Genomic DNA, 24,766 nt, shown 5'->3' on the forward strand with positions numbered 1-24,766 from the left:
AATATCCTACTTGGTTGTTCAAACTCTGCCAGTAATTCCAGCAACAGTATAGAATAAGTACAATTTATTGGCACTGTTTAGTAGCATGGGTGATCCCAAAGAACTAAATTTTAATAAATCCAGCGGTATAAATGCTATGAGCAAAGAAAAAGCATAATTTTAAACTTTAAATTTCTTTTACCTTCCCTTACTTTGTGAATTTTGAATAATACATTTATAATGGCAAATGATGAGGGGAAAACCACACAAAAGAGTAGGTAGCCAGAATGAACCGAATCTAGGGGCACCTGGGTGGCTCAGTCGGTTAAGCGTCCGACTTCAGCTCAGGTCATGATCTCTGAGTTGGTGGGTTCAAGCCCTGCTTCGGGGCTCTGTGCTGATGGCTGAGCCTGGAGCCTGCTTCAGATTCTGTGTCTCCCTCTTTCTCTGCCCCTTGCCCGCTCACATTCTGTCTCTCTCCAAAATAAACATTAAAAAAGAATGAACAGAACCTACAGAAAAATATTGACAATTATATCTCTGAAAATAAACACCGACAAACAGGCCAAGGTTATTTTTTCAGAGCTTGCTGTCTCAAAGCACTCAGTCGTGGAGCGCTTGGGTGGCTCGGTAGGTTAAGCGTCTGACTTCGGCTCAGGTCATGATCTCATGGTCTGTGAGTTTGAGCCCGACGTCGGGCTCTGTGCTGACCGCTCAGAGCCTGGAGCCTGTTTCAGATTCTGTGTCTCCCTCTCTCTCTGCCCCTCCCCTGTTCATGCTCTGTCTCTCTCTGTCTCACAAATAAATAAACGTTAAAAAAAACCAAATTTTTAAAAAAAGCAGTCAGTCGCTGTTAACTTGAGTTTTGGCAGAGACTCAAAGGCAGGCAGGGTAACGGGGAAGTTTTACTATGGGGAGAAAAGGGAAGGTTTCCAAATGCCCTCATTGGTGGCTGATGGCAGGATGAAGCTGGAGGCAGGCTAGCTTGGGAGTGGGGCATCCCATGTGATGGGTTAGTGGGTGTATATTCAATGTTTTCTCTGGTTACTCCTGAGTTAGAAGTGAGGACAAACGTTAAGAAAGCTGCCAGTCATTGACGAAGTCCTGGCCATTTGGGACTGTGACAGAAGTTATTGTTCAGCTGCCTGGATTGTTACTAAAGATAGCAATCTGGCTTTCTGCGCTGTTTATTGTAGACAGGGGAGTTGGTTTCTGCGTAGGTGGCGGTGGTGATAGGTCAGAGTCCTATCTCGGTACATGGTCTGGCCCTTGTCCATTTGTATACTGATTATCTCGTGAGTGTAACTTGATGATTGTCTTATTCTACCATGAGTTGCACACAATATTTGGGCAAGGGTTTGCTGAGACCTGAGACTATTTCAAGGGCTCTTCCAGAGTAAAAATACTGAGAAAGACTGCCTCTGATTCTGTGGAATGGGGATAATGATACCTATGCTGGGGACTGTCATAAGGACTAAAGGATTTGAGTTTGTTTGTTTGTTTGTTTTACAAAACCAGGTGCCCGACATGGAGCCCCTCAGGTAACGGACTTCTGGGCAGAGGCATACAGACAGACCCAGGCTGGGCGCCCAAATTGGTGGGGGGGGGGGGGGGGGGGGGGGAGGCGGGGGGCGGGGGCGGGTTTGCGTTGAAGGGGACAGCCATGACCGGTCCCTCAACACGGCGCAGGGCTGGGGGCGACCCGGTTCGATCCGGTGGAAAGCCCCCGGGGCGACCGCTGGCTGGTAACAACGCGGGAGAAGGTGCATTTGCCCACAACCCACTGGTCCACACGGCGCCCGCGGCGCCTGCTGGCCCACACCTGCCGCCCCGTGGCCGGAAACGGCTGGGCCGCCGGCCGGAAGTACCTCACCGCGGAGTCTCCCGGGAGTTGTAGTTCCGCCCAGTCCAGGGGCGTCTCGGCTGTGTCCGGAGGTCTCCCACAGCAATCTGCGCACTTCCGGACCCTTGGCGGGGTTCGCGTGGCCGGCACCTGGCACTTAGCCAGTCCTGAGGCTCCCGCTGCATCTGGGACTGACGATTCCCTCTGCCCCGCGGTAGAGAGGGCACGTGTGGCAGAGCCACGGCTGCAGAGCTGGCGAGCCCTGGGAGGCGTGCTCTATAGGGGGGTCCGGTGGGCGGCTCTGTCTGACGTCTACTGGGGAGGGTCAGGGTTCCTGTCTGGTTTGGGGCGGGAGCTGTGGGCAGGCTGGTCTCATTGCTTTGCTTTACAGCCCAGCCTCGTCGGAGCCCACCGTCCGTCCACAGAGGGCTTAGCGCGGTGGACCCGTGACGGCCTTGGCCCCGGTGAGCTGGGGGCCAGCTCTTTCCCGAATGGTCACCCTTCTTTCCCGATACTGGATTTGTTTCTGTCCCTTGACCCGGAGCTTTTCTGCCCGTCCAGGTCCCTGAACTCCGCCTGGGTGGCCGGGCCTCCCGTGGGTGAGGAGGGACTGCTGAGGAAGCCCACCCCCTCCCCCTTCTGTCCAACCCTCTGTCACTCCTTCGGACCCCACATCACAGCCAACGGTAGGCTCTGAGCTATGAGGGCAAGGAAGGAGGGAAGTGAAATGATTGGTATTTCAGGGATTTATGGTGTCGGTGTTCCTATGACCAATGTTTATTGAGTGTCTGGGTCAGGCAACTGGTGAAGCACCGGGTTCCATTCTTGACTAGAGACCTAGGGCGGTGTCGGTCCCCTGAACAGATAAGGGCCACCAAGGTGTGGGTGCTCTGATAATTACTCCTATCTATGGATGAATGGACACCAAGGAGGGAGGTCAGTTCCTGCTGGGGGAGGCACAACCGAAGATCAGATTTGAAATAAGGTCTCCATAGGTGAAAAGGGGCAAAAGGGTTGGGGTTAGGGAACAGCCTGTGCAAAAGCATGAAACCCGTGGGTACTGCTGGATTTGGCACCATGGAAGAGCCTGGAAGGGGTGTGTGTGGTGAGACTGGAGGTGGTTTCAGGAGCATATCAACCCAGCGGCTGGGTTAGGGGGTAGGGACTGGGTCCTGTTAGTGCCTGAAGTGTTTTAGGCAAGGCAGTAAGCGTGGTTACATTGGTCTTTGGTGTTACTATACCGGCAGTGAGTGGAGTCGATGGAGACCGAGCTAAGGTAGTGAGAAAAGTAAGTAGGGGAATGTGTCTCGGGTTTGTGAAGCCGCCAGCACGGGCAGGGGTGGGTGAAGGTGGGGCTGTGTGAGTGCCTCTGTCTGAATGCTGATCAAGGAGGGAGGAGATGATCAAGCAGGGAGTCTCCAGTTCAGTGTAGACTCTTCTTTCCCCGCACTCAATTAGGAGAGAGAGCCACAGTGAGGGTACCACAGTGATGCAGAGATGAGGGAGAATTTGTCTGTCTTTGAGGCTTTTTTGATCAAGGTAGGACAGACAAACTGGGGCAGGGAGGGGGGAAATGAAACCTGGTCCTGTAATGGTAAGTCTTAATGTTTTTTTCCATTATAACTTGAATCTGGGTCTTCTTGAAGGAGGTTTTTTTCTATTACAACCCATAACTGTTTCTTACTGTGTTCAATTAGTAACATTAGGAAAGATCTCAAATGTATATAGCAAAGTAACAAAAGGAAACTTTTGTAGTTATCATTTAGATTGAGCAAATGTTAAAAGTTTATTTGCTTCAGATCTTCTAAAGAACAAAAACCTTATACGTACCACTGGATCCCTTTTCATATCACCCTTCATTCCATTTCCCTTCCTCTCAGGGTGACAACTCCCGAGATTACTTTATTCTTACATGTTCTTTACTTCCTAGATAGGAATGTGGTCATAAACAATATATTATTTTTTTGTTGGTTACCTTTGCCTGTATTTCTTCTGCTTTGCCTTTTTCTTATTTATTTTTAGTAATTGTTTTCATCTATTCTAGATACAAAACCATTTATAGCTTATGCACATTGTGAAAATCTTAAGTAGTTTGATTGGGCCTGGTGTTTTCTTGATGGGTATAATTCTGAGTACTAATCTATTTTATTTAATGTTTAGTGGGGTTCTGTTTCTGATTTCTGTTGCTTTGTCAATTTTAGTACTTTGTATTTTTCTAGGAAATTGTCCAGTTTAATTTCAGATTTATGGCATTAAATTGTCTATAGTGATCTCATAATTTAAAAACATCTCTACGACATCTGAAATGGTTTCTTTTTTCCCTGTTTAAACATTGCATTTTTTTGCCTTCTCTTATTTTCTCCATCAGTCATACCTGAACTTAGTGTGTTTTATTAGCTTTAAATACCAACCAATTATGCTATTAGTTTTAATAAATCTTTTCCAAGAGCTGATTTTAGTTTTTTCTTTGTAATTTTTTATTTGGGTACAACTTCAGACTTCAGAGAAAACTCACAAGGGTAGAATAGTACAGAGAATTCCAGAACACCTTTCATCTGAATTTCTCAAATATGAACATTTTGCCACATTTGTATGGAGGGAGGTCGAGGGATTTGTGAGCCGATTAAAGAAAAAGATGTCACCGTATGACCGGAAGTACACGCAAGCTTTACTGAAGCATGCACGTTGGGGAGAGGTCCCTTGCAGCATGAGACCATCCAGAATTTGGGGCCCAGGGCCCACTTCCCAGGAGGGAGGTGGAAAGGATACCCCTGGGTGTCTCTGGGTCAGAGGCACATGGGGGCTTGGTAGCCACACGGTGTATTTTATTTGTGCCTACCAGATGCTAGCGTATAGCTTCATGGGGCAGGGAAAGCAGGCAGGTTCCAAACGACTAAAAATCTGTTCGTATTTGGGCTATCTTTGAAATGAATGCATGTGTTAACATCTGAGTTTGGTGCTGCTGGTCTTTTGAGCCAATGGTCTCAGCCTGCCAGGGGCCACTCTGCAGAGGCCATCGCTGGGTCATTTATACACAACTTGCGTGCTCTCTCTCTCTCTCTCTCTCCTCTCTCTCTTCCTCTCCCTTTGACACATACGTGTGTGTGTGCAAATACTTGGTGTGCCTTTCCCAAAGACAAGGCACTTCTGTCACACTGCCGCAGGAAAATGATCAAAACCAGGAAATTAGCGTTAAGACAATACTGTTGTCTAACCCACGTCTCGTACTCAGCTATCACCTGTTGTCTCCGTAAGACCCTTTCTAGCTAAAGGAGATCTCGGATCCTGCATCTGTTCTCCCATTTTCCTTTGTCGTCTTTTCTCTGGAACAGTACCCCAATCATTCGTTGTCTTTGCTAGCATTGACATTTTTGAGGAGTACAGGCCAGTTACTTTGTGGAACGTTTATCAATGTAGGTCTGACTAATGTTTCACCATGATTAGATTCAGGTAATACATTTGTGGCAGGCTTTTTCTTTTTTCCACCTGTTCTATTATTTCTTTGGTTTTTCCTTTTTAAAATCTCTGTTCCTACTTGCTTCTTTTGTGTTGCTTGGGTTTACTCTTTGCTGTGTTAGCCTCCTGCGATGAATGTTGTTAATTTTCAGATTTTGTCTCATCTGTATCTTAGGGCTGTGATTTGTTTTAAGTCTGTGTTTGTAACTGTGCACCGGGTTTGATATGTAACATTTTTTGCAGCCATTGTTCTAAATAATTTTGCATTCTTCTTATTTTCTAGTTGTGTTGCTTTTGTGTTTAGAGAGCAGCATCTATGCAATACTGATTTAAGTAACTGTTGAAGTTTATTTTTAGCTTTTTCGGGTCAATTTTTAGCTCCCAGGTGTGCTTAAGAAGAATGTATGTTCTCTAATCAAGTACTTTCTTGTGTCCTGATCCAGTAGGTCAGGCTTTTAAATTTTTTCTTAGTGTTTGATTTTGAGAGAGAGAGAGAAAAAGATGAGTGGGGGAGGGGCAGAGAGAGAGGGAGACACAGAATCCAAAGCAGGCTCCAGGCTCTGAGCTGTCAGCACAGAGCCCGACGTGGGGCTCAAACTCAAGGAGCGTGAGATCATGACCTGAGCCGAAGTCGGATGCTCTACCGACTGAGCCACCCGGGAGCCCCAGATGTTTATTTTTGAGAGAGAGAGAGAGAGAGAGAGAGAGAGAAAGAGAAAGAGAGCACATGTGCAAATGGGAGAGGGGCAAAGAGAGAAGGAGACACAGAATCCACAGCAGGCTCCGGGCTCTGAGCTGTCAGCACAGAGCCCGATGCGGGGCTCCAATCCTACAAATCGTGAGATATGACCTGAGCTGAAGTCGGACGCTTAACTGACTGAGCCACCCAGGCGCCCCAATAGGTCAGGCTTTTAAATTGTTATTCAGATCTTGCACACTCTTGGGGCGCCTGGGTGGCTCAGTAGGTTAAGGGTCTGACTTGATTTCGCCTCAGGTCACGAGCTCATAGTTTGGCTCAGGTCATGATCTCATAGTTTGTGGGTTCGAATCCCGCATTGGGCTCTGTGCTGACAGGATTCTGTCTCCTCTCTCTGCCCCTCCCCTGCTCACTCTCTATTTCTCTCTCAAAATAAATAAATAGGTTTTTTTTTTAAATGTTGTATACTCTATTTTTTGTATCCCGAATCCTCTAGGATCTGTTCATGGCGATGTGGAGTTGTCTGTTTCCCCTCATGGCGTGGGTGTTCCACGTGTTTGAGCTGCACACTCATCACGCTCGTGTGTTGGTACGCACAGACCTAAGATCGAGTGGGCCTCAGCTCCTTGCTTTGTCTCTGCAGTGGGTTGTTGTTTCTGGCTTTTTGTACGTCTCGAAGTTTGATTGTTTAAATGAACACCGGGCCGTGTGTGTGGGAGTAGAGCCCCTCTTGCCGTGCGCGGGGCTGGGAGGCAGGAGGTCGGTGCGGTGAGACTGGTCGGGCATTGCCGGCGCTGGCATTTGCTGTTGCTGTGGTTACGGTCAGGCCCCCGCTGGCTTCGAGTGTCTCTGCTCTGTGCTTAGGGCGGGCCGGTTCCTGTCCCCCGCTCTGGGACCCGCCTACCCCCTTCGACCTTCTCCTCCCGCTCATGCCCCCGCTGGCTCCTCAGTGCTGCCCAGCCTGGTGGTGGAGGGCCCTGGTCCCCGAGTCTGCCCCTCCCGCTGTGGTAGGAGGCTCTGAGTCTGAGTCGAGGACATAGGCCTGTCCCCTTCCCCTGGGACGGGGTGTTCTTCCCCTTCTCCCTGCCGGGTGCCATGGGTCTTAGCTGTGCTCTGGGAGCAGTGGGTTGTGCTGCCCTTCCCTCAGCTGCACAAGGCCTTGTTCCTCCACGGGGAAATTTCTAGGAGGATGGGGCTTCCCGGGCTTTCCCTGCCATGGCAGCCACTCCCCCTCCTCCAGACCTCACCACCCAGGGGGTCTCTCTGTGGTCTCCTAGCCGTCTTCTTTCTCCTGAGTGCCCAGTGGAGAGCCACGGACCAGATTACCACAAATTCAGTGATTGAAAGCTAGGCTGGCTCAGTCGGAAGAACGCGCAACTCTTGATCTTGGGGTCGTGAGTTCGAGCCCCACGTTGGGTGTAGAGATCACTTAAATAAAACTTTAAAATAAAATAAAGTAACACCCGCTGTCACCTCACAGCTCTGCAGGCCACAGTCCAGGGCCTCCCAAGGCCAGAGTCAATGTGGTGGATGGTGGGCCTCTTCCCCTAGCGGCTGGAGGTAGAGTCTGTTCTGGGCTCATTGGCGGAAGTCAGTATCTGGTGGTGTTAGGCCCGAGGCCCCCGATTCCTCGCTTGCTGCCAGCAGAGGTTTTGCTCAGCTTTCTCACGGGATGGCGAAGGATCCTTCTTGTGTTTCGCTCTCTCTGGCTTCCCCTGTGCCCCCATCAGAGGCAGATGTGCTGCTAATGTTTTCACATGAGTCTCACCGTGCCGTCTATTGTTTACAGGTGTTCTTAATGTCTATTGCAAAGGCTTAGAGACAGGCCGTGACCAGGCAGCTCAGTCCTGCTGTGGATTCCAGCTCCTTCTAACCCCCAGACGGCCTCCAGGCGGGAGCTGAGCCTCCGGCCACGGTAAGTTCTCAGCAGGAGAGCAGAGCTTTGCCAGTTGGAGTTGACCCCAGTCCTCAAGCCCCAGGCACCCCACCGATAGAATAATTCTTGGAAAGAAGGTGACCCGACAGCAGCAATCTACTTTGGAAGCGGGGCTCCCTCTCCGAGCTCCCTCTCGTAGCTTAGGGATAAAGTTGGAGGTCACAGAACGGGGTGGCTTCCAGAAAGTGTCCCTAAAACAGCTGAGGATGAGCTTGCTGACCGTGAATTTGGGTGATGCCATCGCATTAGGGGATCTGTCTAGGATTTGGTCGAGGGGAAGGTTTGCTAGGAGGAGAGGGGGTCCCCCGCTTTAAGGTTAGGGAAGCACAAACGAGGGAAGGGATCCCCGCAACACTCAGGCGACCCCCGTGCGGATTTCTCTACACTCGGTGCCTTCACTGTCCTTCTCTACTGTCCCCCGGCCCCCCACTGCCCCTCACTCCACTGCTTGTGAGATGCAGACCGTCCTCCTGTAGTCGAGGCACAAAAGTTGCTTTCTTAACCTAAGAGTATTTCATTTTTCCTTCTCATGTTAAAGACGAAAGAAAATGGGCGTGAGAGAGGTGTTCAGAGCCACCCAGCTTACTAGAGGCCGAGCCAGCACTAGCGCCCAGGGCTCCCGTCCGCCAGGGCCCGCCAGGCAGGGGCTTCCTCCTGGGCGCCTCAGTTCATCGCTAAAACCCGCCCCTTCCCACCTTCCACCCCTTCAGACCCTCTCACGGATCTCCTCTCCTCCAGGGGAAGGACTCTGGTAGGAGGTCATGGAGAGAAAACCCAGTAAGATGATATATGTATATTTTTATGAGATACTTAAACAGTGAGCATATGTTTATTGTCTAAAATAAATTAGAAAATGCCACTATTGTAAAAACAAACGAACACATCCTACCATGCAAAGGTCACCATTGTTAACATTTTGTGTGTTTTGTCCAGAATTTTTTCTTCTTCTTTTTTTTTTTTTTTTTTTTTTTTTTTTTTTTTTTTTTTTTTTTTTTTACAAAAACCCATTCCACGTGCTGAAATTGATGTAGACAAACAGGCAACAGAGCAAAGTGTCCCAGTGTCCCCTTTGACCACTGTTTTGGACCCATTCTATTGGGTCTGCCTTCCTGCACTTGTTCCCTGGGGTTCCTACAAGGTACCACAAACTGAGCTGCCTAAACAACAGACACGTGATCTCTCTTGACTCTCGACGTTGGAAGTGAAGGCGCGGGTGTGGCCCGTTCCTTCTGAGGCCCTGATTGGGGGGCCCGGTCCCGGCCTCTTCCCCGCCTTCTGGGGCTTGGCCGGCAATCTGTGCCCATTCTTGGTTTCCGCTGCATCACTCCGAGCTCTGCCATCATCCTCCCTGACGTTCTCCCTGTGTGAGTCCCTGGGCCCCAATTTCCCCCTTTTGTAAGGACACTAGTCCTTCCTCCTGGACTGGGGCCCGTCCTCATGGCCACACCGTCACCTGATCATTGACAAGGGCTCTGTTTCTAAAGGTCACATTCTGAGATATTGACGGCTAGGATCCCCAGCAGATCTTTCTGGGGCACAGAATTCAGCCCAGAACACTCCGCTGTCAGGATGACATCTCTGGTAACCCAGAGGGGTCCTGTTACTTGAGGCTGTAATAAGGAACAGTCTCTCCTGGCTTGCTGGCGGGCTAGTGAACATCTCACTGCCGCATCCGGGTTCTCTCTCTCCCTGTGGATCTGCAGCTCTCCACTTCCCCCCACCCCCCCATGGAGGGCCTGTGATCTCTTCTGTCTCTGCTCCTCCTTAACCCTTCCTTCTCATTGGACCACTTCTTTCTCCACCAGGGGCAGGGGTGGAGAAGGGGGAATGGAGGCGAAGTGACACAAACATTTCCTTGCTTGGCGCTTCCGGTAGCTCTCCCCCTGCCCAGCCATCTGTCCTTTATCACGCGGGAGGCCGCGTGATGGCTTTGTAGGGGTGCAGAGCCTGTGACACGAGCAGGGGCTCTCTGGCAGACCTCTGTGCCCGCTCCTGGCTCCGTGCTCTTGCTTCCCAGGGCTGGCTCTCTATGTCCCGCAGGCAGCCTGCTTTCTCCCCATGTTGTTCAGGCTCCCCTAGCTTCCTGCCCCCCACGTGGCCCCGGGGAACGCTGCATCCTTGTTGTAACACAGGCTGGCCGTGCAGGTGTCTCCCATTCCTGCCCCCACCCCCCACCCCCCACCTGGCCACCACGGTGGCCTCTGCCGGCTTCTCACTTCCAAGAGCTCCCTCCTGCCGTTGGGCTCCCGCATCTGCAAAGCTTCCCCCAGAACGCTTGCGCCCCCCTCTGTTGAACCACCACGCGCCCAGGTGTTTCTGTAGCTGGGCACGCGTCCAGCCTGGGGGGCCAGGTTACTCCCCCCACTTTTGCCGGCTCAACCGTCCCTCTGGTCTTGGGAGGGGAGTAAAACACCATGTATCTACGTCTTCAGTAGTGCCCCTCCCTGCTCCTTCGCTCTTCCTTATCCGAAGGAAGGTGTCCGTTAGGTTGGGTCTGCCAGCTCCTCCGGAGAATTTGGGGTGTCTGGGAATTGAGCTAAAACTTCGGGTACCCGGGGAAAATACCACCCATCTCTGCCTGTTACCCATCTGTGAGTCATGTGTTTGTGAATTTCATAGCTTCCTTTTTATTTATTTATTTTTTCCCCACTTACTGGTGTTGCCAGAAGCTAGTTCTTACAGATACTCTGTAACAGTTTAAGTTGATTCATGGCATGGCATGCTTTGATTGTGTCATAACTGATTAACCAATCTGTTATTTTTAAGCACTTAGGTAGTCTCCAATTTAAAAACCAAAACCAAAACTCCCTCGGAATTCTTTATGGAGTTTCTGTAATTCTAGAGTTTGAGCGTCTCTGCAGACTTCTTGGACCCAACTCCAGTGTGTGTCTGTCCTGAGTGGGAACATTCCTAAGACCAACCTCGTGTCTGTTCAGGAGAGAGATAGGTGTGGGGTCCCGTTGATGATTCCAGCCACGGTAAACTTGCTCCTGAACCTTCGTGTTCCTGTCCCCTGGCCAAATGAGGAAAGGAGGAGGAGGGCTCAGGAGAAGCCATCAGATCTTGTCCCGTGTTTGGTAAGTGGCAGAGCCAGACCGGGACTGCTTCCCGGGCCGAGGCCAGCACAGCCGAGCCAGGGCGGTTCTTCCTGACAGCGAACGTGGACAGGCTGCAGGTGGAACAAAGCACAGGGGACCCAGCAGGTCCGGGATGGGATTGAGGGCCCCGCCAAGTAGCCCTCAGCTTGTCTCAGCTGAACTCCATTCATTGGACTCTGCCCTCCAGATCCCATTGTTAGATTTTCCTGTGAGTTGACCCCAGCGTCTGCCAGGGGCAGGAGAGGTGACAGAGGTTCGGGTTCGAAGCTTCATAGGCTACAGATACTTAAAAAATAACTTCGGTATACAAAGTACCAGTTTGTCCTAGATTAGGAAATTCATCTAAGTACAAAAAAAAAATGTTCAGTGGTCATTATCTACCTACCTAGGGCTAACTGCTGCTACCTTTTTGCCTTGCATCATCTCAGAGATCTATGTGAGTGTGTGTGTGTGTGTGTGTGTGTGTGCGCGCGCGCGTGCGTGTGTGTCCATATGCATGGGATCAAATAGTCTTCGGCCACCTTTTTCAATTATCCGTATGCTATCCAATAAAACAGTTTTTTCCATGATTTTGTTTTCATTAGCTACATAACATTTATTTCCCTTTGGAGTAGTGTTTTATTTAACGGGTCCTGTGTAGATGGATATTTCGTTATTTTCTGGGTTTTTTTTTTTCAGAGTTTTAACGAACTATAATAAACACCTTGGCGACTAACTCTTCGCCTGAACTCATGATTGTTTCTTCAGAATAAATTTCTATTCAATTTCTGAGTAACGAGGGGAGGGGTTAGTAAATTGCACATTGACTATGGAGACACAGACATGAGCGCATTAAGTAGAAAAGGAGAATCCAGGTTGAACCCTCGCCAGGTTGGGTCCCCATCACTCTGCAAGGCGTGGGCATTATGTGATGTCCTCGGTGGGGGGAGGGGGGGAGGGGAGCCTGTCCTCCCCCAGGCCTGGTGGGGGGTGGCAGCAGTTGATCCAGAGGCCCGGGGCAAGCTTGACCTCTCACGTCCTCTCCCCTGCCCTCCCCTCCCCATCTCTGCTTACACAGGTGTCTGCTTTCCCCCGCCCAGCAGGGAAGGACCATGTCCCAGGTGAGTGTGGCATTTCTTTCTACCGCACTGTGCTTTCCCGGGGACTTGGGGGTGCTTCTAAGAATGCAGCCAATAAAATACTGCAGGCAGGACCCAAGATCACTGAGGACGCACGGGGAGGGCGGGGCGGATGCGCTGCTGAGGCCGCCACAGTTCTGAGCTGCCCGGTGTCTGCCATTTCTGGCACTTAAAAAAAAAGACATAGTTTTTTAATGTTTATTTTTGAGAGAGAAACAGAGTGTGAGCAGGGAAGGGGCAGAGAGAGAGGGAGACACAGAATCCGAAGCAGGCTCCGGGCTGTCAGCACAGAGCCCGATGCAGGGCTCAAACCCACGAACCGTGAGATCCTGACCTGAACCGAAGTCAGATGCTTAACTGACTGAGACATCCAGGCGCCCCTCTGGCACTTTTACTTACTTCTTTTATTAAATTTTTTTTAAATATTTGTTTAAGAGAGAGAGAGAGAGAGAGAAAGCCATCGGGGAGGGCAGAGAGAGGGAGAGACAGACAAGCCAAGCAGGCTCTGTACTGTCAGCACTTAGCCCCACGGGGCTCGAACCTACGAACCATGAGCTCATGAGCTGAGCCGAAATCAAGAGTTGGACACAACCGACTGAGCCACACAGGCGCCCCAGACGTTTCCAGCACTTTAAAAAGATTCCCTCCAACATAGGATTTGTGTTGTCTGCTTGGGACAAGCACGTCCACGTCCTAGGAGAACTAAAGCTGTTTCCAGTATTAAGAAGGTTCTAGGGTTGGCCTTGGGGTGTGAGGTGTCACAGGCAGGGTCCTGTCTAGTGATGACAGTGAAGTGGACACAACAGCGAGTCTGGACTCTCCGTTGGGTGTAAGCAGTGGGTCTTACGGCCGTGCAGAATCTGTAATGCTGGTTGTTTCAGGGATCAAAATACTCCGTTCTGCATAAACTGCCTTGTTCTGTCACACTGACCCAGATGAAACCCTGCATTGTCCAGAAGAACAGACGAGTAGCGTGTTCTTCAAATTATCTTCTGTAATAGTTTTTTGACACAGATGGAGAGCAAACAGCCCCGTTTCAGACTTTGGTGGGGGCGGGGAGGGAAGATGATCAGCGTGCTCTTGGCCTTTTGTCCTGGAGTCTGAGCGTCTTTTCACCACTCGGACCTCACGCATCTGCCCTTGCCCTGGGCCATCGTTCTCTTTGGACGTCAGTGACGTCATTTGCTGCCAGCCTGTCTGCATTCTCAAATTGGACCTACACGGCCCCTCTCTCTACTGTGAGCATGAACGTGAAGTGTGCTGGCCAGAATCCTTCAAGTGACAAGAGCCAGAAACCCAGCAAGAGCTAGTTTAGGGCCAACCCCAAATCTAGGCCACACCTGGCCTGGTACTCAGGGACAGTCACACCTAAGAATGCAGGCGTCTCCCAGAGTCTCTCTTGCCCCTTGTCTGTGACTTCCTTCTCTCATACCGACTGCATCCGTGTGGCCAGAAATAGGCATGGCCCACACCTCTCTTGCGAGGTCTACTGTAGAAAGGGGCCAGGTTCTGTATCGTAGAGCCAGTTTGCACACTCTTTGGGAGAGATGCAGATTTGGGCCAGCTTAGTTCGTGGTTAGGGCTGAGAGGCTGTGTCGGTGGTGGGGCGCTCCCAGGAGCTTGGGGTGCCAGAGGGAGAGAGCTAGCCCCAGAGGAAGATGGGCCTCGTGGACAAACATTACAGCTCTCCACTCCAGGAAGAAAAACAGATTCACAGGGTCTTGGTTTCTGGCTTGGGGACCTGTTTTGATGAGCGTGTCTGTGCCTAAAAAGCTTGAACCATCTGGATGTTGGGTACCAGAAACACCTGGGAATGGGACCAGTATGAGAGGTCCAAAACAAGATGGCAGCTCCGTGGCCTCAGAGGAGAGACGTGGGCCGTGACGCGAAGCTGTGGGACCCATATTCAGGGCCGGGGTTTCCTCTGTGCCTCTTAGGGAAATTTGTTCTTTTGTAGGAAACCAGTTTTCACCAGGAGCTTCTTAGGGTCATCCACAACAAAGATAGTGACAAAGGTCTAAGCTCCACCTGTTGAACGCTTAACATGTCGCCATTTCATGAATACCTGTGAGATCGGTATCATTAACCCCTCTCCCATCTTACAGACGAACACACACAGGCTGGAGGTATTAAGCAAGCTGCCTGGGATCCTGCATCTATTAGGTGATGGAGTTGGGATGTGAATGCAGACAGACCTAGAACTGGGCCCTCAGTGATGGAGCCACACTGTAGTTTTCTCTGGCCAAAACCCAGCCCCGGCAGAGAAATTCAGTTGTACCCTCTACGGTATGGACTTGCACTGTCCAATGTGGTAGCCACCAGCCACGAGGGGATACTGAACCCTGGTGGCTAGTGTGGCTGGAGACCTGAGTTTCTCATTCACACTTAAATTGTAAAAGGGAATCAGAGGAAAATACTTTCCCATTAAATGCAACTTTATGGGGGCACCTGGGTAGCTTGGTCGGTTAAGCATCGGACTCTTGATTTCGTCTCGGGTCATGATCTCACGAGTTGTGAGTTTAAGCCCCGCATCTGGCTCTGTGCTGACTGTGGAGCCTGCTTGGGATTCTCTGTCTCCCTCTCTCTCTGCCCCTCCACCCCCCTCAAAATATCAAAATATTAAACACAACTATGTTTTTACAGGACTGTATTTCATGAGAGCGAGATTGAAAACATAGTGTCTGAGTTGAGATGTACTCTAAGTGGAAAATACCCACCAGGTTTTGAACACATGGTATGAAAAAGAAGAATGAAAAGTATATCAGCAATTTTAAAATAATTATATATTGAAATGATAATACTCCAGATATATTTGGCTAAAAGATCTTATCTAAATTGTTTCCTTTTTTACTTAAATGTGACTACTAGAAAATTTTATCTAAGCCACTTTATTGAGGTGTGATTGACCTGCACAACTGTGTGCTCACAACTCGAGAGGAGTTTCGATAAGTGCACACCCGTGAAACCACCACCACCGACTTAATCCATCACCTCCCAAAGTTTCCTCCAGCCCCCTTTTTAAATATCTGGATTTTTTTTTCTTTTGTGGCGGGAGCATTTAACGTAAGATACGCCCTCTTAGCAAATTTCTAAGGGTGCAGCGCAACGTGGCTCATTGTGACACTATGCTGTGCAGTGCATCTTCAGAACTTACTCCGCTTCCGTAACGAACACTGAACCTCTGACTAGCGCCTCCCCCTTTCCCTGCCCCTCCCAGTCCTTGGTAACCACCGGTTCTAGGAGTTGACCACTTGAGAACCCTCATAAAAGTGGGGTCACACGGTACTTGTCCTCCCACGTCTGGCATATTTCACTCGGCATATGTGAGGTTCACCTGCTTGTCGCAAATGAAGGGACTTCCTTCTCTCTCCTGGCTGAGTAATGTCCCGTGCTGTGTGTCCACCGCACGATCCGTTCGCCCACGGCTGGACACTTCGGTCGTTTCCATCTCTTGGCTACTGTGGATAATGCTGCGAGGAACACGAGAATGCACATATCGCGTTGAGACCCGCATTCAGTAAGATCACGTCGTCTTCGAACAGAGATACGTTTATTTCTTCCTTCCTGATTCCAATGTGTTTTATTTCTTTTTCTCGCCGGATTGCTCTGGCCGGACTTCCAGTACTGTGTTGAATAGGAGAGGCAAGAATGGGCATCCTTGCCTTGTTCCAGATCAAGGAAAGCTTTAGAGGGAAAGCTTTCACCACTGAGTATGATGTTAGCTGTGGGCTTTTCATAAATGGCCTTTATTGTGTTGAGGTAAGTTCCTTCCATTCTTGGTTTGTTGTGAGCTTTTAATCTTTAAAGGGCACTGAAGTTTGTCCAATTTTTTGTGTGTGTGTGTGCGGCTGTTGAGCGGATTATGTCATTTTTATCCTTTATTCCGTTAACGTGGTGTCTCGTATGGCTTATCATGTGTTGAACCATCCTTGCATCCCAGGGCTAAGTCTTGCTTGGTCGTGGTGTCTGATGCTTCTCATGTGCTGTCGGGTTTGATGTGCTAAGACTACCTTGAGGATTTCTGCACCTGTGTTTACCAGGGATCCTGGCCTGTAGTTTCCTTTCTGTGTGGTGTCTTTACTTTTGGTATCATGGCGATGCTGGTCTTGTAGAATGAATTTGGAAGTATTCCCTCTTTTTCTGTTTTTTTTGGGGGGGGTATTTAAGAAGGATTGGTAGTAATCTTTAAATTTTCGGTAGAATTTGTCCATCAAGGTCCTGGGCTTTTCTTTATTTGGAGCTTTTTGGTGACTTCTTCATTCTCTTTGTTAGTGCTGTGCTCAGGCTTTCTATCAATTCAGTATCGGTAGGTTGTTTTTTTTATATTTTATTGTATTTAAAAATTTTTTTTTCTTTAACATTTATTTGTTATTGAGAGACACAGAGCGTGGGCAGGGGCGGGGTAGAGAGAGAGGGAGACACAGAATCTGAAGTAGGCTCCAAGCTCTGAGCTGTCAGCACAGAACTCCACATGGGGCTCAAACTCAAAAACTGCAAGATCATGACCTGAGCTGAAGTCGGTCACTTAACCAACTGAGCCACCCAGGCGCCCCATATTTTTTAATTTTTTTAAAAATGTCTTATTTATTCTTGAGAGAGAGAGAGGCAGACACAATCCCAAGCAGGCTCCAGGCTCTGGGCTGTCGGCACAGGGCCCAACACAGGGCTTGAACTCACAAGCTGTGAGATCATGACCTGAGCCAAAGTCCGACGCCCAACCGACTGAGCCACCCAGGCGCCCCAGGTTTGGTTTTTTTTTTTTGGTTTTTTTTTTTTTTTAGAATTGTGTTCATTTCTTCTAGGTTGTCCAACGAGTTGGCATTGAACTATAATAGCTATTATCCTTTTTATTTCTGTGGCATCCGCTATAATGTCTCCTCTTTCATTTCTGATTTTATTTATTCTAGTCTTTTTTTTTCTTAGTCTAGCTAAGGGTTTTTCAATTTTATTTCAAAAAACCAGCTCTTAGTTTCATTTTTTCTATTGTTTTTCTATTCTGTTTCATTTATTTCTAATTTTTATTTCCCTCTGCCAACTTGGGGTTTAGCTTTTCTTTTTCTAGAGGTGCAAAGTTAGGTTGTTTGAGATCTTTCCTTTTTGAATGTAGATGTTCGTTTCTATAAACGTCCTTCTTAGTGCTGCTGTTGTGGTATCCTGTAAATTTCAATCTGTTGTGTTTTCATCTGTCTTAATATGTTTTATAGTTTCCCTTTTGATTTCTGTGACCCAGTAGTGTTTAAGAATGTGTTAATTTCCAATATTTAAAAATTTTCCCCTTTTCTGTTGATTTCTAGTTTCATTTCATTGTGATTGGAAAAGATACTTAGAATGATTTCAGTCTTAATGTTAAGACTTGTTTTGTTAGCTAGCCTATGATCCACCCTGGAGAACGTTGTGTGTGCTCTTGACAAGAATGAGTATTCTGTTGCTTGTGGGTAGAATGTTCTGTAAATATCTTCAAGGCCTATTTGATCTGTAGTGTTGTTCACTTCTGAAGTTTTTGTTTTTGCTGATTTTCTGTCTGGATGACTATTGAGAGTGGGTATATAAGTCTCTTACTGTTATTTCATTGCTGTTTCTCCCTTCTGATTGGTCAATGTGTGCTTTATATATTTAGGTCCTTTTGATGTTGGGTGCATATGTATTTAAAACTGTTATATCTTGTTGAAGGGACCATTCTGAAGTTATAGAAGGACTTTGTCTCTCATGACAGTATGTGATTTAAAGGCTGTTTTTTCTAAGTATTGCCAGACCAGCTCTCTTCTGATTACCATTGTATGGCATGGGATATCTTTACCTTGTTGCTTTCACCCACTGTATGTCCTGAAATCTAAAGTGAATGTCTTGTAGACAGAAGTTGGTTGGTTGATTCCCTTTTTGTTAGGGAAGTTGAGTTCATTTACGTCTAAAGTAATTATTACTAGGTAAAGACTTATATTGCCACTTGGTTAATGGTTTTCTCTTTGGTAGTTTTGTTCCTTTCTCTTACTCTTTTGTCTTTATTGTGGTTTGAGGATTTCTTATAGTGATAGGTTTTGATTCTTTCCTCTTTATTTTTGTGCATTATAGATTTTTTTTGTTGCTACCATGAGGCTTGCATTGAATATTTTTACAGTTCTAGAAGTCTCTCCTAACCTGATAACTTCAGTCGTATGTGGAAACTCTATACTTTCTCACACACTCATACTTTGATATTTATGTCAGATTTTATTTCCTTTTATATTGCTTTTCCATTAATAAATCTGTGATTATAGTTGTACTTTTGCCTTTTAACTTCCATACTTCTGTTAAAAATGATTTACACAGTATTACAGTATTCAGTGTAAATTAATTTGTTGTTTTGGTCCTCAATTCATCCAGAGAGAAGATGAAGGAGAAGGGGAAGGAGAGCCAAGCCCTGTTCTGTATTTGTGGAATCCTTTGTCCTTTCCTCTTGGTGCTTCCTTAATTTTGACCATGTCTTTGCTTATAATTGTGCCCTAATTTTATTTATTCATTCTCTCCTGGTGATTTCCCACCTTTTTCTATGTCGGTCATCTTTTGTCCCTCCCCTCCCTAAAATACCATCATAGGCATCCCCATTGTCTATAGGAAAAAAAAAAACCTTTGCCCTGTGATTTGTGCACGTGTGCTCTCTCTCTCACACACACACACAGACGCACGCACACACATCCATGCAGTATCTTCTGTATTGTCGCTCCCAAGTATTTGCAGTGTCTACCAGATTTTTCTGTGACTCCTTGCCCTCGCTGATGCCGTGCCTCTTGGACACACGGTTTATCTTTCAAGATTATGCTCCAGGGCAGCCTCCGGTGAGGCTTCACTTGACGTCAGGACCTTGAACATGACTGCTGTCTTTGCGTCTGCTCCTCCTGTAATGTACTTCCATTGCAGCCTGAGGTGTGATCGCACCACACGGAAGTCTTCTGTCCATCTCGCTCCACCCGGGCTCCAGGTGCCTGTAGAACAGGAGTAATATTGTGTTCTGCTTCCCGCCCCTCCCACCCCCACCCCCCCCCGCCCGCAGCCCCAGGCGGAATACCGTCAACATACCATATAGTCTGTAGATGCTTACACGCCGAATGAATGGATGAAGGAATGAATGCAGATCCATGAGTGAGATCTTTTCTTATGATCTTTTCTTTTCTGTCCCTGGAAATGTAGCACAGAGTTAGGGGCATGCCAAGCTCCCTAAATAACTTACTGTGGGGCAGTCCGAAGGCCCTAAGAGCCCTCGCCTCTGAGCCTTTGCCGCAGAACTCTGCCAGGTATTTCAGGTTCATCGGGCACGTGTCATTCCAGGGCTCATTGTCATTCCGAGACGTGGCTGTGGGGTTCACCCGTAAGGAATGGCAGCATCTGGACCCCGCACAGAGGACGCTGTACCGGGATGTGATGCTCGAGAATTACAGCCACCTGGTCTCAGTAGGTGAGGAAGGCTTCCTGCATTTCCCGATTAATGTCTTTTCTCAGTTATGTAAAACCTCTGAAATGTTTGGCCTTGGGTGTCAGCTGTCTAAAAGCCTTGCTGTCATCCCACTTGGCGTTATTCGTGAATTTACCTCCTGTGTGAAATAATCCATTCTCTGGCCGACACGTAAAAGTGCGTTGTGCCCCCTGCTTCCTTGGATGGCCCAGGCGGCTCAGCATAAGTCCTGTGACTTGTTCTCACAAACAGGCTGTCAGGTCACCAAACCGGCTGTGATCTCCAGGTTGGAGCGAGGCCAAGAACCGTGGATGGAGGAGGAAGAACTCGTCAGATGGAGCTTTCCAGGTGAGAGGGGGGCAACGGACACACACTGGGCTGCAGAGCAACACCTCCTGTGTTTGTTTCAGGCAATTGTTCTCAAAAGCCTTGGATCTTTGCAAGTAGCTGTGGATATTTGGTCCAAGGCCTTGAGATGCCCACATGACTCCTGCTACCTCCACACATCCCACCGCCCGACAGGATTCCTCCTCTTTCCCTGGCCTTTAGAGAGAGGCATATTCTGCTTTCATTCCATCCTGCTGTCCCCATCTGAGACCTTGCTTGCTCAGTTTTTGTCTAGAATCTTCAGTCTTAACACTTACCCCATGGTTATGAAACAGGCTTTCTCATGTTTTCAGGGATTTGTAGATTCCCACTATTAAAATTTTTTATTTTTTATTTTTGAGAGATACAGAGAGACAGAGCACGAATGGGGGAGGGGCAGGGAGAGAGAGGGATTCATAGAATCCGAAGCAGGCTCCAGGCTCAGAGCTGTCAGCACAGAGCCCCATGCAGGGCTCAAACTCACGAACTACGAGATCGTGACCCGAGTTGAAGGTGGATGCTTAACTGACTGAGCTGCCCAGGCGCCCCTCCCCCTATTTTAAAATAACTTATTTTGTGCCACTCATTTTTGTCTTTTCTTTTACTGTGAAATGCCTCAAACTTTCTTGCTCCCTTTTATATGACTTTAGATTCCTCTTCTTTCCTAACTACGAAATATGGCCCCATTTTGCTTAATGGGATATGAATGGCACTCCCCCCACATGCACCCTAGTATAATCCCACGGTGGATACTGACTCCCTCTTTCTTTCAGGACAGGGGCCTTTTATCAAGCTTTTGTTCAGGGCACACCAGAAATCAGCTGGGGAGCTTTAGAAATACCACCTGCCTGGGTCTCAGCCCAGAAAATCCTGATGGGGAAGATTAGTAGGCATTGATTCTGTCCCTTAGGAATTCAGCACTGGGGCTCAAGGAATTTCCACATTTCTAAACCAAGAAGCTCTGTGGTTGCACTGGGTGTGGGTTTCATGGAGGTGAAACCACGGATAGTTGATGATTTAAAATGTAAGGGCACCGGGGTGGCTCAGTGGGTTAACTGTCCAACTTTGACTCAGGTCATGATCTCATGGCTCAGGAGTTCAAGCCCCGCATCGGACTCTGTACTGACAGGTTGGAGCCTGGAACCTGCTTCAGATTCTGTGTCTCCCTCTCTCTCTGCCCCTCCCCCCACTTGCACGATCTCTCTCAAAAATAAACATAAAAAAATAATAAAATGTAGGGAAGGGGCACCTGGGTGGCTCAAAGAATGGAACTCTTGATACTAGCTCAGGTCTTAATCTCAGGGCCATGAGTTCAAGCCCCACGTTGGGCTCCCCTCTGGGCGTGAAGCCTACTTAAAAAGAAAAAAGAAAAAAACCAAAATGAAGACAAAACCAAATGAGGATCTAAGCACAGGATGCAGAACCCAACATTTAAGAATCTCAGAGGAGGGGCCGCAGTGATGTGGATACCAACATGCCCGAGGAATGGTGCTGTGGGCTTTATTAGTTAGGAGGCTGGTCTGTGGCCAAGTGCATCAGACATCTGGGAAGGATCTCATTTTTTCCTTTCAAAAGCCAATGGATGAGGGTATGTTTATAGATTTATAGCTGTGGTGATTGAATCTGGGCACTTAGGTCCGAAATTTATTCTTCCTCCTGTTTCTGATATAATTTTATTTTTTTGCTGGGGGGGCCTGGGTGGCTTAGTCTGTTAAGCATCCAACTTCGGCTCAGGTCCTGATCTTGCAGCTTGTGGGTTCAAGCCCCGCAGCAGGCTCTCTCCTGTCCGCATCGAGCCTGGTTTTGATCTGTTTTCCTCTCTTTTTGCCTCTCCCACAGTTCTCTCTCTCAGAATAAAATTCAGAGTAAATAACAGTAGGGACACCTGGGTGGCTTAGTCGGTTAAGTGTCCGACTTCGGCTCAGGTCATGATCGCACGGTTCACAGGTTCGAGCCCCAGGTCAGTCTCTGTGCTGGCTGCTCAGAGCCCGGAGCCTGCTTCAAATTCTGTCTTCCTCTCTCCCCACCCCTGCCCGCTTGTACTCGGGCTCTCAAAAATAAACACTAATAAGATTATTTTTAAAATTTTATTGGGGGGGGGGGGCGGTGTAGGCAGAGAGAGAGAACACGCAAATCCCAAGCAGAAAAGTGCAGAGCCCGACGCGGAGCTTGAACTCACCAACCCATGAGATCACAACCTGAGTGGAAACCAAGAACCAGATGCTTTACCCACTGGTCCACCCAGCTGCTCCCTGATATCATTTCGTTCTGTGGCACGATTCTGGACACACGAACCCATTCAGGTCATGGTATTTTTTGCCCCTAGAAGCAATTTTGCAAGTCGACGGCCACGCAGGCAGACCACGGGAGCACCGAGCCAAACTTCTGCAGAGCAGCGCCTTCCTGGACGGCCAGGAACCGACCGAGAGAGGGCCCCGGGCATCCGTCCGCCAGAAGGCAGACCTTGACCCCTCACGACGGCAGGGATGCACCTGTGACTCCTGTGGCACGAGTCTGCCGCGTCACGGAGATGGTAGTCCCACCGCCTACCTGGCCCGGAGGCGCTTCGAGTGCGACGGGCAGGGGAACGTGTTCCTCTACTCCAGGCCCGACGGCCCGGCTCCGGGCGCGCGGCCGCGGCAGTGTGAGCGGTGCGGGTGGCCGGGAGGCCGGGCCCGCCGCGGGGAGCCCTTCCCCTGCGAGGCGGCCGAGCGCGCCGATCCGCGGCTGCACGCGGGCCCCGCGGCCCCCGAGGCCGGCCTCTCCAGCCGCCCGGGCTGCCAAGAGCCGCCCGGCGGCCCCGCGCCGCCCCCGGGGTCCGGCCCATCGCCGCCCGCCGCCCTTCTGGCCGGGGGGAAGCCCTACAGGTGCTCCGAGTGCGACAAGACCTTCTCGCACAAGTCCCGCCTCGTCGAGCACCACCGCTCGCACACGGGCGAGAAGCCGTACGGCTGCGGCCAGTGCGGCAAGGCCTTCTCCCGCAAGTCGTGCCTCCTCATCCACCACCGCATCCACACGGGCGAGAAGCCGTTCGGCTGCGGCGAGTGCGGCAAGGCCTTCTTCCAGAAGTCGCACCTCATCCTGCACCGGCGGACCCACACGGGCGAGAGGCCCTACGAGTGCGGCGAGTGCGGGAAGGCCTTCTCGCAGAACTCCTGCCTCGTCATCCACAGGAGGACCCACATGGGCAAGAGGCCGTACGAGTGCCCCGAGTGCGGCAAGACCTTCTCCCAGAAGGCCAACCTCATCCGCCACCGCAGGATCCACACCCGGGAGAAACTGCACGGCTGACGGGCACAGCCGCCGTGGGCCTCCCTCCCGCGTCCCCGCACGTCTGGGAACGCAAGGACAGACCTCCGCGTGTCCCCCGCGCGCACCACCCTTCAGCGGGAAATCCGGTGCCCCCGCTGGAAGAGAGTGCGACCGAGGGGAAGCCCCTCCCTCGACCGTAGCCAGGGGAGGGTGAGGACACTCTAGAGCCACCTGTTTTTACAAGAGCTGCCCCGTGACAGAGGGGATCGCTGTGAATTCACTCTGGTCCTTGAGCTTTCGAGTCTGTAAATAAATGTAATCATTTAAGACAACAGCTGTGAGCAACATGGGAGCAGTCCCTGGGACGGGGGCGTTTAGGGGTTATGTTCCCAACGATGCTGCATAGGAGGAATTTTATTTATTTGTCAACCGCAGTGGTAATCCAACAGAATTGTGAGCCTGGAGGCACAGCCACCAGACTGTAGAGAATGACCTCTCTGGAGCCCCCGCACTAAATCCTACCCTTTGGTCGCTGTAGGGTATGTTATACCCAGAACAGTACGAACTTATTATTAAACCAGGAGTCCGTGCACCGTACCACTTACCATTTGTCCCTTTGTTTGCTGGCAACTGTTATAGAGCCCCCAACCCCCGCCACCCTCAGATCTGGAAACTGGCGCTTTTGTGACCTCTCCTGCTAGCTCTCAACCAGTTCCTAAGTACGTTTCATGTTAAATGTGTCAAGTTAGGACTCCCTTTTCTGGCAACATGACAGACCGTGTAAGGTGAAAGCCCTTCCACTGTGAACGGCCAGAAATGATGACCAATGATAGATTACGTGCTTTTACATGCATAATTCAGCTGGCGACCAGGGAAGTTTCCAGGCGCCAGCGAGGGACGCCGAGCTGAGAGCCAAAGATTAAGTTCGAGAGCCGACCGTGGGTTTAACTTGGTTGACCCAGAAGCCTGGGTTGTTGAAGACTGAAGGAGGGTGCGAAGCAAGGCCTCGGGCACATGAGGCAGAGAGCTGGTAATGAAGTAACTCACAAATTCAGAAGTTTCAGAAGCCTGGAGGGAAGGGGTGGACTGGCGAAGAACCTCATTGGCACAGGGAGCTTGTCCGTATCTCTGTGGGCTCCGATGGGGGAGGATTTGCCCTGACCAGCATCCCACGTGAGACAGAATTTGCAGTTTGCCCTATTCCTGTCCCAGTTCAAAAATCGAACCGTTAATATAGAAAATTGGTCCTGGCCTTGGAGAAAAATGATGGAAGCAAACAAAACACGTGGAGAAAGGCGCCCTCAACCCATGTTTGCCAGGATTCTGACATACACACCCAAGATGAGTTCATAATCCCAAACTACAGAACACAAGGGACCAACCCACAGTGAGAGGCAACAGGCAACTTGAACGAAATACGAACGTCCCGGATTTTAAGGGTCATAGAAACCTACAAAACTCCATGAGCTCTATTGTATGGAAACCGATTTGACAAATGATATTTCATATGAAAAAACAGCTGTCTTCACAAGCCATTAAAAACGAAAACACCACATGAAAGTGAGGCACAAAGAGCGAGCACTGGCTTCTTTCGA

At 49.4% G+C, this 24,766-nt stretch overlaps 1 protein-coding gene and 1 long non-coding RNA gene across 2 annotated transcripts; both read left to right on the plus strand.

The window, feature by feature from the left end:
- The first annotated feature begins 1,903 nt into the window (after positions 1-1,903).
- LOC122210097 lies at positions 1,904-8,822 on the plus strand. Its single transcript, XR_006197909.1, has 4 exons — positions 1,904-2,286; positions 2,384-2,508; positions 7,765-7,890; positions 8,450-8,822. It is a non-coding gene; the product is annotated as an uncharacterized LOC122210097 (long non-coding RNA).
- Positions 8,823-10,140: 1,318 nt separating this feature from the next.
- Positions 10,141-23,210, plus strand: LOC122210274 (zinc finger protein 658-like). The gene is made up of 5 exons (XM_042922898.1): positions 10,141-10,988; positions 12,067-12,109; positions 19,430-19,556; positions 19,806-19,901; positions 22,246-23,210. Exons 1-5 carry the CDS (start codon positions 10,933-10,935, stop codon positions 23,208-23,210), a joined length of 1,287 nt encoding a protein of 428 aa, XP_042778832.1. The 5' UTR covers positions 10,141-10,932.
- Positions 23,211-24,766: the final 1,556 nt, after the last annotated feature.

This window comes from Panthera leo, chromosome E3 (genome assembly GCF_018350215.1).
Source record: "Panthera leo isolate Ple1 chromosome E3, P.leo_Ple1_pat1.1, whole genome shotgun sequence".
In the NCBI taxonomy this organism is placed as follows: domain Eukaryota; kingdom Metazoa; phylum Chordata; class Mammalia; order Carnivora; family Felidae; genus Panthera; species Panthera leo.